Source organism: Drosophila takahashii, chromosome 3R, assembly GCF_030179915.1.
Source record: "Drosophila takahashii strain IR98-3 E-12201 chromosome 3R, DtakHiC1v2, whole genome shotgun sequence".
Classification (NCBI taxonomy): Eukaryota; Metazoa; Arthropoda; class Insecta; order Diptera; family Drosophilidae; genus Drosophila; species Drosophila takahashii.
Window position 1 is genome coordinate 24,223,765 of NC_091681.1, and position 16,464 is coordinate 24,240,228.

General features: G+C 40.8%; 4 protein-coding genes across 4 annotated transcripts; 2 read left to right on the plus strand and 2 right to left on the minus strand.

Moving 5' to 3' along the window:
* The first annotated feature begins 634 nt into the window (after positions 1 to 634).
* On the plus strand, positions 635 to 2,310 carry LOC108068382 (UDP-glucosyltransferase 2-like). Its single transcript, XM_017157902.2, has 2 exons — positions 635 to 1,340; positions 1,410 to 2,310. Exons 1-2 carry the CDS (start codon positions 646 to 648, stop codon positions 2,308 to 2,310), a joined length of 1,596 nt encoding a protein of 531 aa, XP_017013391.2. The 5' UTR covers positions 635 to 645.
* A 479-nt stretch (positions 2,311 to 2,789) lies between these two features.
* On the plus strand, positions 2,790 to 4,546 carry LOC108068378 (UDP-glucosyltransferase 2-like). Its single transcript, XM_017157894.3, has 2 exons — positions 2,790 to 3,563; positions 3,628 to 4,546. Exons 1-2 carry the CDS (start codon positions 2,875 to 2,877, stop codon positions 4,526 to 4,528), a joined length of 1,590 nt encoding a protein of 529 aa, XP_017013383.2. The 5' UTR covers positions 2,790 to 2,874; the 3' UTR covers positions 4,529 to 4,546.
* Positions 4,547 to 5,140: 594 nt separating this feature from the next.
* Positions 5,141 to 6,882, minus strand: LOC108068511 (UDP-glucosyltransferase 2-like). Its single transcript, XM_017158138.3, has 2 exons — positions 6,177 to 6,882; positions 5,141 to 6,111 (listed from the first exon to the last, which is right to left on the minus strand). Exons 1-2 carry the CDS (start codon positions 6,869 to 6,871, stop codon positions 5,211 to 5,213), a joined length of 1,596 nt encoding a protein of 531 aa, XP_017013627.3. The 5' UTR covers positions 6,872 to 6,882; the 3' UTR covers positions 5,141 to 5,210.
* Positions 6,883 to 7,678: 796 nt separating this feature from the next.
* Positions 7,679 to 9,450, minus strand: LOC138913586 (UDP-glucosyltransferase 2-like). Its single transcript, XM_070217611.1, has 2 exons — positions 8,725 to 9,450; positions 7,679 to 8,661 (listed from the first exon to the last, which is right to left on the minus strand). The coding sequence occupies exons 1-2, from the start codon at positions 9,417 to 9,419 to the stop codon at positions 7,761 to 7,763; spliced, it is 1,596 nt and encodes a 531-aa protein (XP_070073712.1). The 5' UTR covers positions 9,420 to 9,450; the 3' UTR covers positions 7,679 to 7,760.
* Positions 9,451 to 16,464: the final 7,014 nt, after the last annotated feature.

A 16,464-nucleotide genomic window follows, 5' to 3' on the forward strand; every position in this document is an offset into this window, starting at 1 on the left:
CCGTTCAGGTGTGGGTTCCGTTTTCCAAGTCGTGTGCCACAAAGTGTCACCATGGTTATGCTTCGTTTTTATTTTACTTGCCCGCTTCCTTCGTTTTCTTTTCCCCACTTAAATGTTTTTCCACCGAATTTCGACAAAAAAGTACACACTTTTGACCGCAGGCTCTGCCAGAACACGTACAAAAGGTACAGAATGGTATTTTAGGATGAGAAAAGATAAAAGTCATTCCATCAAGACTGATTTCAGTTCGATCTTTTCCATACGGAATTAAAAAAATTCTATAAGAAGGTAAATATTTTATTTATATAAGATTTTAAGAGAAAGTACAAACGATTACTCATAATTGCGAAATTTGTGCGTTTAATTGATTAAAAAATTGCATAAATTTTGCCAGACTGCTATCACCCCAAAAATATATATAAAGACAAGATACGTCGGGATTTCCTCAACTTTATGATAACGAGATATAAACAAAATGCTCACAGCGATAAGACCCAGCATTACTCATACGTTTGTACTAAAGAGGTTCAAGAAATTCGTTTTGTTGAAATTTCTTATCAGTGTCATCCGAAGTCTTTATAATTTAAAGAACAACGCACTGCCAGACAGTCCACTTTGCCAGTCTACTTTTAACGATCCACCGAAATGGTTCACAATCTGAAACGATTATTGCTGCTAGCGATAGCCATTGTCACTACTACAAGTGGCTCTCAGGGTGCAAATATTCTGGGTCTCTTCCCCAGTCTGAGTCCCTCGCACTTGATCATCCAAATGTCGGCGGCTAAAGTTCTGGCGGAGAGAGGTCACAATGTTACAGTGGTCACGGCACTCAAACCCGTAGTAAATCATAAAAATATAACTGTGATCCAGGTGCCACTAACCAAGGAAGAGTCCCAGATGATGAGCGACACCGTTGGAAAGATGTCCAGGAACGACAATAGCAACATGGCCCTATCTCTGCTTCGAATGTCGGATCAGATGGACTTCATGGTCAGAAAGAATGCCGAAACCCTGATGGACGATCGAGTGAAGGATCTGTACTTGAATAACGGCAATAAATTCGATCTGGTTCTCTCTGGGTACTTCATGAACGAGTTCCAGATTGGCTTCGCCAAGAAAGTGCAGGCCCCTGTCATTGTCTTTGCCACAATGCCTCCTAACCAACTGTTGAATCCCCTCATCGGTAATCCTATGGAGATCTCCTACGCCGGAATCAACGACTCAGGGGAGGTTGGAGGTAAGAGTGTTACCTTCCGACAGCGCTTGATTAGTTACATTACGAGCCTCGGTTTCGGGATCTTTGGTCAACTCTCCGAGAGGCGTAATCGTTATTGGTACAGGTAATTAGAAAGCTGATCCCAGACTTGCACTACTCAAGATATCTACTTAGATGCTTTTTATTTTTCCAGGGAAGTTTTCGGTGACGATCCCACCTTGCCTGAGTATTCCGAGTTACTCAAGAACACGTCACTGGTTTTCTTCAGCTCCTACGCAGCCAGTGAGGGACCCATTCGACCCAATGTCCCTGGTGCCATAGAAATCGGAGGTATTCAAATTAAGGACAAGCCGGATCCGCTGCCCCAAAATATGGCGGAGTTCCTGGGAAATGCTACTGATGGTGCGATTCTCCTCTCTCTGGGTTCCAATGTTCAGGGAAGCCACCTTAAACCAGACACCGTTGTTAAGATGTTCAACGTTCTCTCGAAACTCAAGCAAAAGGTCATATGGAAGTGGGAGGATCTGGAAAAGACCCCCGGAAAGTCGGACAACATTCTCTACTCCAAGTGGCTTCCACAGGACGACATCCTGGCCCACCCTAAAATCAAACTTTTTATTAATCACGCTGGAAAAGGTGGAATAACTGAGGCCCAGTATCACGGAAAACCCATGCTTTCTTTGCCCGTGTTTGCAGACCAGCCCCGTAACGCCAACAGTATGGTCAAAAAGGGTTTTGGCCTTACTCTAAGCCTGCTCACATTGGAGGAGCAGCCATTCCAAGAGGCCATCCTAGAGATATTGTCGAATCCGCAGTATGCCCAAAAGGTGGCCGCGTTCTCCTCGCTTTACCGCGATCGTCCAATGACCGCCAAAGAATCGTTCGTCTACTGGACGGAGTACGTCATCCGGCACCATGGAGCTGCCCATCTTCAGTGTCCTTTGGTCCACATGAACTTCATAGCCGCCAATAATATCGACATCTACATCCTATTCTTCGTTATACTAGTCAGTATTATAGTTATTCTTAGGTTGCTGATTCAATTTATTTATAGAAGGCTAATTTCGAAGTCAAAGAAGGAAAAAAATGAATGAAATAGTTATAACAGCTTATTAAACTGTTTGCCACTATGATATAGAAAACGTATAAAACAATTGAAAATAAAATAAATAAATAAATAAAAAAAAAATTAACCACTCAGTTTTTTTATTCATGGCTAGATTGGTTTGCTGATGATCCTGATCAAAACTGTTCAGTTACCATTTACAAACATTTCACATTTGGGGAAAATAAAAAACCGGAGCCGTGAATTATTTCTTGTTTTTTTTTAAATTGGCGATACTGTTATCTCCCGAAAAATACGATGATTAGACTAGTAGATAGTATTTTCCGTTTCTGAAAGCCAATAATTAACATAGTGTTTAGCGCGATAAGGAGTCCACAATCAATGATTCTATAAAAAAACCTTTCACGAAATAGCAGAAATCGGTGGTGAAATGGTTTTGTTTGGAGCAACCTAGCACAACAATCACGAAAAATGCTACCGGCTTATCGGTAGCAAACTGAGGCGTCATCCGAAGTCAGCTTCTATATAATCTTGAATATAAGGCACTGCCAGTGAATGCACTTTATCAGTCTGCCTTTGGCGATCCACAAACATGGTTCACAATTCGAGTCAGATTTTGCTGCTGGCAGTAGCCGTCGCTGCTTTCATGGGTGGCTCCCAAGGAGCCAATATTCTGGGTCTCTTCCCGAGCCTAAGTCCTTCGCACTTGATCCTCCAAATGTCCGCAGCTAAGGTTCTGGCGGAGAGTGGACACAATGTGACTGTGGTCACGGTACTAAAGCCAGTGGTTAACCACAAGAACATAAAAGTGATCCAGGTGCCTCTTACCAAGGAGGAGTCCCAGCAAATGAGCGACACCATTGGGGCGATGACCAAGAACGACAACAGCAACATGGCTGTATCCCTGATCCGAATGATGGGACAGATGGACTTCATGTTCCAGAAGAATGCGGAGACCCTGATGGACGAACGAGTGAAGGATCTGTACTTGAATAAAGACAACAGATTCGACCTGGTTCTCTCTGGATTCTTCATGAACGATTTCCAACTTGGGTTCGCAAAGAAAGTGAACGCTCCTGTCATCGTCTTGGCTACAATGCCGCCGAATCAAATGGTGAACCCACTGATTGGTAATCCACTGGAGATCGCCTATGCGGGAAGCAACGACGTGGAGCAGGGAAAAGGTGCCACCTTCACCCAGCGATTGGGCAGCTACATTACAAGCTCCGCCTTTGGTATTTTTACATATCTCTCCGAAAGACGTAACAGGAATTTATACAAGTAAGTAGAGACGTGACTCCAAATATTCAGTACAAATGCTTATATGCGTTTTCTATTTTTTTAGGGAGGTTTTCGGTAACGACCCCACAATGCCGGAGTACTCAGAAATGCTTAAAAACACTTCGTTGGTATTCTTTGCATCCCACGCGGCCAGCGAAGGACCCATTAGACCCAATGTTCCTGCTGCCATAGAAATCGGCGGAATTCAAATTAAAGACCAGCCGGATCCCTTGCCCCAAAATATTGCGGACTTCCTGGGCAACGGCACTGATGGAGCCATTCTCCTGACTCTGGGCTCAAATGTTCAGGGGAGCCACATTAAACCAGACACGGTTGTCAAGATGTTCAACGTCCTTTCGAAACTGAAACAAAGGGTCATCTGGAAGTGGGAGGATCTGGAGAAGACCCCCGGCAAGTCGGACAACATTCTCTTCTCCAAGTGGCTGCCTCAGGACGACATCCTGGCCCACAAAAATATTAAAATGTTTATCAATCACGCGGGCAAAGGTGGAATAACTGAGGCCCAGTATCACGGAAAGCCCATGCTTTCGTTGCCCGTGTTTGGAGATCAGCCCGGCAATGCGGAGGACATGGTCAGAAATGGTTTTGGCCTGACTCTGAGTCTTCTCACTCTGGAGGAGCAGCCTTTCCAAGAAGCCATCCAAGAAATATTGTCGAATCCACAGTATGCCCAGAAGGTGGCCTCGTTCTCCTCCCTCTACCGCGATCGCCCAATGACCGCTAGGGAGTCGCTGATCTACTGGACGGAGTACGTCATCCGGCATCATGGAGCTGCCCATCTTCAGAGTCCTTTGGTCCACATGAACTTCATAGCAGCCAATAACATCGACATTTACGCGTTGTTTGCTGTGGTACTAGTTACGATAATACTGATTTTTAGGGCACTAGGTAAAGTTATTTACCGAAAAATCACATCAAAGTCAAAGAAGGAAAAATTGCACTAAAATGTTTTAAGAATTTTAATAATATAGCCAATTTTTTAAAAAACTCTAATAGCCATAAATTAAAATAAAAATACATAGATAAAAAATTTATGAAAATAAAATGGAAACATGAAATCAGATTTGATTGGGGCAAATGTAAGCGAGTGTAGAGAAATATAGCAATTACTTCTACATGATGACTAACCCAGTTCTACAAATAACCGTGGGAATCCTCGGAAAACAATCTTAAGATAATGGCCGAAACCTTCATTAGCTCAACCAGTCCGCTTTGTTTAGGGAGGGTAGTGTTATAATGTACCAAAAACACTTGATAAGCCTAATCAACAAACGCGATAGTTTGACGTTATCAGGACGAGTGACAATTTGTTTACATTTTCTTTTATCTACCAAATTTTTAGATTTGAAAGGCAATCGATTGCACAATTGAATAGAAAGAAATTGCATAATACTTAATGTTTGGACAATAATATTATGTTCTTTAACATTTCCTGTCATCACATCTAATTAGATGTACAAAAATTTTAAAATAAAATCCACCATATCCATCACTCCCAATATCAATACGAAATAGAAAAGTTAATATTTTAAGTATATTTATTTTTTTATCGCTATTTTAATGTCGTAGTGACGAGTATTTTTCATAGACGCTTGCTAAAGTTTATGGCAAGCATATTTAAAATATTTAGTGTTTTTTCTCCTTCTTTGGCTTTGATACGAGCTTTCTGTAAATGAATTGCACCAGAAGCTTTAGAAGCAATACAAGTGTAAGTAGGATAACTACGAAAAAGATATAGATATCGATGTTATTGGCGGCTATGAAGTTCATGTGGACCAAAGGACTCTGAAGATGGGCAGCTCCATGGTGACGGATGACATACTCCGACCAGTAGATCACCGACTCCCTAGCGGTCATTGGGCGATCGCGGTAGAGGGAGGAGAACGAGGCCACCTTCTGGGCATACTGCGGATTCGACAAGATCTCTAGGATGGCCTCTTGGAAAGGCTGCTCCTCGAGAGTAAGAAGGCTCAGAGTCAGACCAAAGCCCTTTTCGACCATGGCGTCAGCATTCCCGGGCTGATCTCCGAATACGGGCAACGAAAGCATCGGCTTTCCATGATACTGGGCCTCAGTAATTCCACCTTTTCCAGCGTGATTAATAAAAAGCTTGATTTTAGGGTGGGCCAGGATGTCGTCCTGTGGCAGCCACTTGGAATACAGTATGTTGTCCGACTTTCCGGGGGTCTTCTCCAGATCTTCCCACTTCCAGATGACCCTTTGCTTCAGTTTCGAGAGAACATTAAACATCTTGACAACCGTGTCGGGTTTAAGGTGGCTTCCCTTAACATTGGATCCCAGAGAGAGGAGAATCGCACCATCTGTGGCATTTCCCAAGAACTCTGCCATATTTTGGGGCAGAGGATCAGGAGTGTCTTTAACCTGAATACCTCCGATCTCTATTGCAGCCGGGACATTGGGTCGAATGGGCCCTTCGCTCAGCGCGTGGGATGCAAAGAATACCAACGAGGTGTTCTTGAGCAATTCCGAGTACTCTGGCAGCGTGGGATCGTTACCGAAAATATCCCTGTAAAGAGAAAAAATGTAAGTAAAATCGCTTTAATATCAAAGTAAAAACCGTGTTTAACTTACTTGTACAAATTTATATTACGCCTTTCGCATAGGTAATTAAACAGTTCGAAGAAGGTGCTAGTTAGATAGCCAGTCAAACGCTGCCGGAAGGACATGGCTTTGCCCTTCTCCACGGAATCATTCATCGAAGGTACATAGGCAACTTCCAGAGGATTTCCGATCAGGGGGTTTAACATTTGATTGGGTGGCATTGAGGCGACGACGATGACAGGCGCGTTAACCTTCTTGGCGAATCCCAGCTGGAAATCGTTCATGAAGTATCCGGAGAAAACCAGGTCGAATTTATTGTCCTTATTCAGATACAGTTGACGCACACGATCGTCCTTAAGGGCTGCTGCCATCTTGTTGTACATAAAGTCCATTTGTCCCGACATTCGGATCAGGGACAGTATCATGTTGCTATTGTCGCTTTTGGACATCTCGCCAATGGTGTCGCTCATCAGCTGGGACTCCTCTTTGGTAAGCGGTACCTGGATCACTTTTATGTTGTTGTGGGTAACCACTGGTTTTAGGACCGTGACCACAGTCACATTGTGTCCCTTCTCCGCCAGAACCTTGGCCGCCGACATTTGGATGATGACGTGCGAGGGACTCAGACTGGGGAAGAGGCCCAGAATATTTGCACCCTGGGAGCCACCCATAAAAGCAGCGATGGCTATTGCCAGCAGCAAAAATCGAACCGGCTTCTGAACCATTTCGGTGGATCGTTAACAGTAGACTGATAAACTGAACTCGCTGGTAGTACCTTATATATATGATACTGTGTTCCCGCTGACTTCGGATGACCACACAGTTTACGACCGATAAGTAGGTAGCATTTTTCGCTTTGTTGTGCTAGGCTGCCGTAAAATAATCTATTTCACAAACAATTTCATCTATTACCTACTACTTAAAACGTTTAAGAACACACGCATTGATAGTGGATGCGTTATCGGGCCAAACGTTATGATAATCCTACTTATCTAATCAATATTATAGATTCGTGCGATATGAGTCTCGCAAAAGGACTGTAATCTATTCAAACATTTTGTTAAAGTCCATTATTTTGTTTGATTCATATATAAATGTATGAATAATAAATAATATAATTTTATTGAAAGAAATTGACGATATACAACCTTTCCAATTGAAATGACAATAGTTAATTACTTTAAAAGTTTAAATCATTTAAAGTGTGGATAAGATGGTTTTATAGTTTATCTTCAGTGATTAAATATCAAATCTCAAAGTCCTTAAAAAGTATTAAAAGTTATTTCATTAAATTTAACACAAGATTTTAAGTTTAGATCCAATAACTTTTTATTATAGTCTAGGATCTTATAGGTCCCAGTTACGTTTTTAGTCGTATGCCACAAAGGTTAGCGATGATTATAATAAAATAAATTTAATTATTGTTGTGTTTTATTTTCTTTGCGTTCCCCATTGCTTCCTCGAACCAAATTAAAAATAAAATATATAAGAAATGTTTTAGTAAATTTGTATATTTATTATGTTTAATTTTTGACAGTACTAAACTATTTTAATGTCATAGTGACAGAGTATTTTTGTTAGTTGACTGTGGTATCGCAAGCTTATCAAATACTTTCAGTGCGTTTTCTCCTTCTTTGACTTTGAAAAGAACCTTCTGTGAATAATTTTCACTAGAGCCCTCAAAATCAATACAAGAATTACTAGTATTCCGGCGAATAAAGCGTAGAGATCGATGTTATTGGCGGCTATGAAGTTCATGTGGACCAAAGGACTCTGTAGATGGGCAGCTCCATGATGCCGGATGACGTACTCCGTCCAGTAGATCACCGACTCCCTAGCGGTCATTGGGCGATCGCGGTAGAGGGAGGAGAATGAGGCCACCTTTTGGGCATACTGCGGATTTGACAAGATCTCTAGGATGGCCTCTTGGAAAGGCTGCTCCTCCAGGGTAAGCAGGCTCAAGGTGAGGCCAAAACCCTTTTTGACCATAGCTTCAGCATTTCCGGGTTGATCGGCAAACACGGGCAACGAAAGCATCGGCTTTCCATGATACTGGGCCTCAGTTATTCCTCCTTTGCCGGCGTGATTGATGAACAGCTTGATTTTAGGGTGGGCCAGGATGTCGTCCTGTGGCAGCCACTTGGAATAGAGAATGTTGTCCGACTTGCCGGGGGTCTTCTCCAGATCTTCCCACTTCCAGATGACCCTTTGCTTTAGTTTCGAGAGGACGTTGAACATCTTGACAACCGTGTCGGGTTTAAGGTGGCTTCCCTTCACATTGGAACCCAAGGAGAGGAGAATTGCTCCATCAGTGGCATTGCCCAGGAACTCTGCCATATTTCGGGGCAGCGGATCCGGCTTATCCTTAATTTGAATGCCTCCGATTTCTATGGCACCAGGTACATTGGGTCGAATGGGTCCCTCACTGGCTGCGTGGGATGCGAAGAATATCAGTGACGTGTTTTTGAGCATTTCGGAGTATTCCGGAATGGTAGGATCGTCACCGAAAATTTCCCTGTAAATAGAAAATCGATATAAGCTCTCGCGTGTCAACAATTACATTTTCTGGTCTACTTACTTGAATAATTTCCGATTCCGCCGTTCGGTGAGGTATTGAAATAGGCCAAAGGATGTGCTGGTAAGGTAGCCGGTCAAACGCTGGCGGAAGGTCAGAGCCTTGCCCTTTTCCACGGAATCGTTTATTGATGGCACGTAGGCCACCTCCAGAGGATTTCCGATTAGTGGGTTCAACATTTGATTGGGTGGCATTGTGGCCAAAACGATGACAGGAGCGTTCACTTTCCTGGCAAATCCAAGCTGGAAATCGTTCATGAAGTATCCGGAGAGAACCAGGTCGAATTTGTTATCCTTATTCAAGTACAGCTCCTTGACTCGGTCGTCCATCAGGGTTTCCGCATTCTTTCTGAACATGAAGTCCATCTGTCCCATCATTCGGAGCAGCGATAGGGCCATGTTGCTGTTGTCGCTCTTGGTCATCGCTCCGATGGTGTCGCTCATTTGCTGGGCCTCCTCCTTGCTAATGGGCACTTGGACCATATTAATATTCTTATGGTTCACCACGGGCTTCAGAGTCGTGACCACCGTCACATTGTGACCCCTCTCCGCCAGAGCCTTAGCTGCCGACATTTGGATGATCAAGTGCGAGGGACTCAGACTGGGGAAGAGACCCAGAATATTTGCACCCTGTGAGCCATTTACAATCGCAACAATGGCTACTGCCAGCAGCAGAAATCGACCCGACTTGTTAACCATTCTGGCTGATCGTTAGCCGCAAACTGAAAAAAGAACCGACTGGCCAGCGCCTTATATTTGAAGTTCTATAGATGTTGACTTCGGATAACACCTTCGGTCGGCCTCCGATAAGTATGCCGCACTTGTCGGCTTTGTAGTGATAGGTGGAAAAAAACATATTTCACCACTAATTTCAGCATATTCGAGAGACTTTCAGTGTAAACGTATTGATAGTGGATTTCTTATCGCATTAGAACTTTCCTCATTCGATGACTCATACCTACTGCCTACACTGAAAAAATTGGTAAGCTCCCTGGAAACAAGAAAAATCTTTCTTGAACTTTTGCCCCCAGCCATTTAGAAGATTACCGTCCTTAACTAAAGTCTTATGAAATCACATAAAAAGAATATTATATAGTTTTATAATTATATAAACTGTGCTATCACACAATCTAAACTTTTGTGTCTACTTATCTTATCAAAGAATTTGCTTTGTATAATAACAAACTAGCAAACTGAATTACAGTAGAGAAACTAATACACAGAAGACAACATAAGTTAGAAAAATTTCTTCTCTCTGAATTTCAACCAATTTCAGCATATTTCTAATTATTACACCCCGTTTAAAGCGTACGGCGAGTATTTAGAGGACCTTCATGGCTGAGCACAGCACTAGATGCACTTTGTAATTTCGGCAAAGAAAATGTTTTAAATTAAATGAAAACACGTAAACGGCTTCACCCACCTCCGGAATCTCTGGGTGGCTCCCATGTAGTTTCAGGCAAATGAAACGAAAGCAAAAACAACCGCATAAGAGTCGCTTCTCAGGTGATAACATGTGGGCTTTGTTTATCTTCCACTTCCCTTACAATTTCTTGATTAATTTCTCCTTCCCAAAACTGGCTTTTATTCTTTACCATTTTTCAGTTTAAAGCGTGATTTTAGTTTAATTTTAGCATGTTTCGGTCCCATTTGCATTTTTAGCAAGTTTTTCAGGTTTTGTATTTTTACTTAACCAGCTTACAATTGGCACGATTCGCCAAGTGGCCAGTGACACTGATTTAAATTAAATATTTGGACGCACGGTCTGTGTCACTCTGTCTGCACGGATTCAAATAAACATAAACTGGTTTTCACATGGTGACTGCTGTTATCAATTCCTCTGCTTTTTTAGTTTTTTAGGATTTCATTTTGAAATAACTGGCTAAAACAAAATGGATTTTATATCCAACAGCGAATGACAGAATAGGATTAGAGAGTGATAGGAAAAGTAGTTACCTATAAATAAATTCAAATAAATAATTATAATTTTTTATTAAAAGAAAAATACGCCAAAATTAAGAACATATTAATCATAAAATAGTTTAAAAATATAATTTATAATATTTCAAGACGTCAAAGGCGAAGCCACCCAAAAATTAAAACGTAGTAAATATCCTAAAAATCAGTCACTGGACCAGCAACATCAGTCAAGTCAGTGTCATCGCTGGGAGTCTTTTTTTTAAAGGGAGGGATTTGATGTTTGAGCTGGTGTGACCATTGATTTTACATTTTGAGAACGGGCTGTCAGTCAAAACGTTGCGAGGTCATGATTCCTGGCTCATGACAAGGCTCTGAGCCCGACATGCGTTCAGCGCGATGATGGCAATTTAAGCTGGTACGGAATCCCTTTTTCAGCGGACCTTTCCTGGGCTTACTATGCTATTTTCGGACTGCTAGATCTGCAGATGACCATGCCAATGAAACTACGTAGCACTGAAAGAACATTTTTGAGTTTAATTAGGTTTAAAACGAACAAACTTATTAGGAAATATAATGCATAATAAAAGGAGTATAATTTATGAATTAAACAAAATGAAAATAAATGTTACAATATTATACATAGAAAAAAAATATAAATAATAGTTTAATTCGTAAAAATATTCATTGATTCTTAAGAAAATTACAAGAAACAACATACTATCAGCTTCCGAATTTAAAAAGATATCAATTTTGCATATATTGCATATTTTGTACTCCTCTCGATCGTTTTTATTTTCTGAGTGCATGTTTTGTTGTAATTAAATGGGAAATCGTCGAAGGTGGGTGGACTGACAGATCTGCAGTCCCATTGCCATTCCTATTGTGATTTCTCAGAAAGAACTGCCAAGGGCAGCAGTCGTCTTGTCGAATGAATTTTGACTGCTGGCAGTTTGGGGAAAATCTAGTGGAGTGCGAGGCGAAGTGGGAGTGGGTGGCAGGCGATTTTTCACACAGCCTGCCGTATCATTGCCAAATTGCATTGACATATTGTTGCTATCGGCCATGCCGAGTGTTCTTGGGTCCCTGCGACTGTCAAAATGTCGCGTCACGATTCCCGATCCGGCTAAAGGCAATCGAAATTGCCAATCCACATACCCGGCCTCCCCAGCTCCCCGTGCTTTTGCCAGAAAATGTCGCCTATAAAGCCTTTGGCTTTACGCTTGGCATTAAGTGGACTTATAATTAAACGATTTGCTCATTTAATCGCGTCCGTTTATCGTCCACTGGACGAGCATGGCAACGAATTTCCCTTCGCTGCAGGACATTTCGGAGGATGTCGTGTGTCCTGTGCTATGTCGCTTTTGTTGCAATCAATGTTGTTGCCATTTCTGATTCACATTGCCAGTGGCCCAAGGATAAGCGCCTGGGTATGATTCGAAATTTAAATTCCAGTTAAGCAAACCATAAAATCAAACACAAGTATATTTTAGCTAATAAACAAACAATGTTTTATTTCTTCAGGATTAAATTATACATAAATTAAACAGAATAAACAAAGAATATTTGTAATTAAAACATTTAATTTATTATTTATTTATAAATCTAAAATGTATTTAAATTAATAGATGACCGTTTAAAATTAAACGAATAATGAAATATTGTTTATACTCTAAAACTCAGTCACTCTAAAAGCCAACGAACAAAATATATTGCTATAAAATCAGTATGTAATTCGTTTTGGCAAACATTTCCCAAAATAAATTGAGTGGAAAGTGAACAGTATGCTGATAATTTAGTAAATGTTATTTCAATTTAAATCAAAATCGAAACAACAACATACCAATTAACTTCCGCAAAAATCCGTCACAAAAAAAGAGAACTTTGAAATGTCAACTAGGATGTGCGACCTTCGAGCACGGGTAATATCCCACATGGGTACCATTTAAGCAATCTGTCATATGCCCGCCAAGATGCTTAACTTTTCCTCCACCTCGACTTACAGCTTTTCCAGCTCCTTTTTTTATGACAGGACACGACAAGCGAGCGACAATAACAACGATAACAAGAACAGGAAAAATAAATGGGCAACCGAAGAGGCGTGCGAAAATGTTGGGAAACCTTATATCGTACACTCAGAGGAAAAGTTATAGAGTTATTAATTAAAATCCTTATAGCTGATAGGTATTTTTTATAAACATTTGTTATTGATATTTTATAACTCATAAAAATATATTAAATAAAGATTCATAAATCTCAAGGTTACTTTTTTTCAAAAATACCTTTCGAAATATTTTATTTTTTATTTTTGTCTGAGTGCCTCTGAAGGCCTAACAAACGCCAGGGAAAGTGGATGAGACGCTGCCGTGTAGTTATAAAAATTGTTATCTTAAAGCTTCTGTCAGTTAGCTGGCACTCCCCTCCAGGTTCTCCGGCTGTCTGCTGATGAAAACGAAGTTGACAATACGAATGAGTTTCTTATAACAACAGCCGGAAAAGTAAAGGAAAAGCGAGTGGAGGGGCGGATACAAAATGAAGCGACAGCAAAAAGTGCGAACGTGCCGCCAAAAAAAAAAGAAATAGCAGGGGTGGTAGCCGAGTAAACTGGAGAATCGAAATGGAAACTTTTGGCTCTTGGCTCAGATTGAGCTCTTTGGTTTGTCCAAGACTCTAGGATAGTAAATCTCGCACACAAAAAAGATGACAGCAAACGAAATGGCTTTTCGTCTGTATTTTATCTTCACGCGGTGTTTTAGCCAGAGTTAAATAAATCAAAATTACTTTATTTTCGGATTTTACTCACAATATGTTTTTATGAGTTGCAAACCTTGTTAACAGGGGTAGATTAAATTGAGTAGAGTAAAATGAAGACATGATTTAGAGCCGTTGAATATAAAATATTTAATATATATAATATTTCTGTGTTAAATATTAATTACTTTTTAAGGAAAATCAAACGACTTTCAGTAATAAACCGTAGAGTAAGGAAATGGGTTTTAATTTCATGATATGAATTTTTCATCTCAAAGAATTTGGAAGATCGAAAGTTGGCAGGATAAAACCAATTTTGTTTATGACAGTTATTACCCACGTTGATTGTCTTTGCTTCGCATGACATCCGCTTCCACATCTCTCGCTTATTCCTCAAATGAAAAGATATTGCTAGTACATTGTGGAGCTCTCTTGGCGCTCTTCAAAACTCCAACCTCTTCTTATTGGAATCTTGCGACTCTATTGCCTTTCCTATAGTAGGAAAGATGGAAAATATAAGAAAGTTTTAAAGTTAATTTTAAATTCAAGGTAGAATATAACGGACAATAAGACAAAAAAATACAAACAAATAAAGCTTGTCATTTATACTGTATTTTTCTTACCAGTTTAAAGTTTAGTTTATAATGCCCTTTAAATATAAAATTTTAAAAAGAACTATAGCAGCATTCTCGATATATACTTTAGTTTAAAAAGTTCATGTACATGAATAGAATCAATTTTGCGTTAAAAATAATCAGTTCCAACAATACAGTAATCTCCGGTTACCTTCTTATTTCGCAGTCTCCGTTTGGTTAGCCAGTCAAGATTGATTTTGTGGCGGATCTTCCTCGTCGTGTAAGCCCAAAATAGCATCACGTTTTAAATTGCTGCTTATCAAAACATGTCCCGAACTGTAATCTGTTTTAGCACTCGCGCGCCCCGCCCAACTGCCAACCAAAACCACCCAGCTTTGCACCATCGCCCACCTGTCCACCTTGCCACCTGGATGGCTAAGAATTTTTCCAGAGGAGGCCACGACCAAGATCAGGAAACGAGAAAAGCGGTAACCTCGAGTGAGCAGCGGCGGCGAAGCGTAAAATGAGTGAAAGCGAGTTGGAGGTAAAAACGCAACCGGCAACGCAAACTGACACATCATTTATATGTGGGATATACTAAGGATATGCACTTCAAAAAAATTATACAATCTTGTAAGTTTCTTAATTAGAATAACAAAAAAATAATAAATACCTTGATACAAGCAGATTTAAAGATATAAATTAACATGCGAATAAATTCCATTTGTGAACCCAGCATAAAGAATATTTTCACACTTACTGAAACCTTTGTAACTTACAAATAAAGTATATTTAAAAACATATACTAAAAAATTCCTATCTTTGAAATCAAAGTAACCCATTTCCGATTAAATTTTTAAGATATCATTAAAGTAGTCATTAACAATTCTCTGTGTATTTTTTAAAAGGCAAGGGCATATGTAAATTGAAACGAAAGGACCGCGTTCCGAATGAGGCTGACTGCGAGATGGATTCGGATTTGCTATAAGAGGCAGAGGCGACGGGCTCTCTTATCAGCGGTGGGCATAAAAAATGTACATTAGCACGAATGACTAAGCGAGATGGAGGCGAATCCAAGGATCCATATCGTCGGGGGTTAGTCAAGTGCTCGGCGTGCAGACACACCCACATAAATCGAGACCCAGTGAAACCCCGGAATCCCGAACCCCGGGCAATCTCTGTTCATTCGCATCCAAAGCAATCTGTCATCCGTGCCTGAAATGTCGGCGGTTCCATAAATTCGTGACACTTTTTTAGCGAATTTATTACTCAAAATAAATCGCGGGCTGTCTGACGGTACACATGCTGATATGCTCATTTGGTATTCATTAGAGCCAAGCCCGGCGTTACCTTTTGGCCAAGTTAATTAATTGAGCGCAAAGATTGGTTGGCTTTGCCAGTGTCATTGCAACACGAGTACTCCTGAGCTCCAAATGAATTGGTTTTCCTTCCTTTTTCCCCCCACTCGCTTCCTGTTTTCCTTCGCTTTTCCCCTGCAGCTCGGGGTGGTGTTGATTTTTGAAATTGTTTGGCACTTGAGTGGCAAAGTGCTCCCGATTGGCTGCTGTGGCTGCCAATTCTCCACCAAGGAATCCCAATGGGGCAGGCAAATGGCTAAAAGAGTAGAGGTCAAGGGGCAAAGAGGCCACAACCGATGGAACGATTCACAGACAAAACATCCGGAATCATTCGAAAGAGAGGTGATGGCGGGAAGTGTGCTTTGCACTACTAAACAAAACTTTATACGATTGTTCCAGAAGATGGGCATCTCGTCCACAGTGTTGCAAGTTGAGGATACAGAAAACGGCTGAAATAATGGTTATTGTTCTTCGAAAATATATATCATTAAAAGTTTCCTATTTAAAAAATAAACAAATATTATATCATAAAAAAGGCTTGAATTATTTTTAAATTATATATCTTATAAAGAAAATCGAAAACATTAAAATTTTAGCACACCTTTGTACCAAATCAAAAAAAATCTCCAAATATCTCAGACACTCGCAACAATTGCCATAAAAATTAAAGTGACAGCCGGCACAAATCCAATCTTTATGTCCTAAAACTCGGACAAACACAAGCTCAGGCGATTCGCAGCGATTTTCTGCTTTCCCAGCAATGCTTTTCGTTTCCGCTTTTCGCTTCTTATGCGCATTACGTATACGCAGCGTGGCCGGACGAGTCATAAGTTAGGTCATCATTATGGATAAACGCAATGTATGTGGGTTTTATGTACTTAACACTTCAGCTCAGCACCCTGCGATGCGATGACACTGAGTCCAGGCTTTTTAGGGGGCGGTGGGAAATTCGAAATGGGAAACGGGGGGCGGGGTCAGAGAAAGGCGACATCACATCAACGTCGAGGTCGAGCAGATGAGCAATTTATCTCGCAGCTGTTTACTGTTTCACCCCCAACACGCTTGGCTAAAGCCACTTATGCCCATGCAAACGAATGCGGGTGTATGTGTGATTTATGTGTGTGTGCTGTAAATACATAAACA

Coding starts and splice junctions, on each gene's coding strand:
- LOC108068382 (XM_017157902.2), top strand. CDS start 646: ATGGTTCACAATCTGAAACGATTATTGCTGCTAGCGATAGCCATTGTC. Junction 1,341..1,409: donor CGTAATCGTTATTGGTACAG/GTAATTAGAAAG, acceptor TTATTTTTCCAG/GGAAGTTTTCGGTGACGATC.
- LOC108068378 (XM_017157894.3), top strand. CDS start 2,875: ATGGTTCACAATTCGAGTCAGATTTTGCTGCTGGCAGTAGCCGTCGCT. Junction 3,564..3,627: donor CGTAACAGGAATTTATACAA/GTAAGTAGAGAC, acceptor CTATTTTTTTAG/GGAGGTTTTCGGTAACGACC.
- LOC108068511 (XM_017158138.3), bottom strand. CDS start 6,871: ATGGTTCAGAAGCCGGTTCGATTTTTGCTGCTGGCAATAGCCATCGCT. Junction 6,112..6,176: donor CGTAATATAAATTTGTACAA/GTAAGTTAAACA, acceptor TTCTCTTTACAG/GGATATTTTCGGTAACGATC.
- LOC138913586 (XM_070217611.1), bottom strand. CDS start 9,419: ATGGTTAACAAGTCGGGTCGATTTCTGCTGCTGGCAGTAGCCATTGTT. Junction 8,662..8,724: donor CGGAATCGGAAATTATTCAA/GTAAGTAGACCA, acceptor TTCTATTTACAG/GGAAATTTTCGGTGACGATC.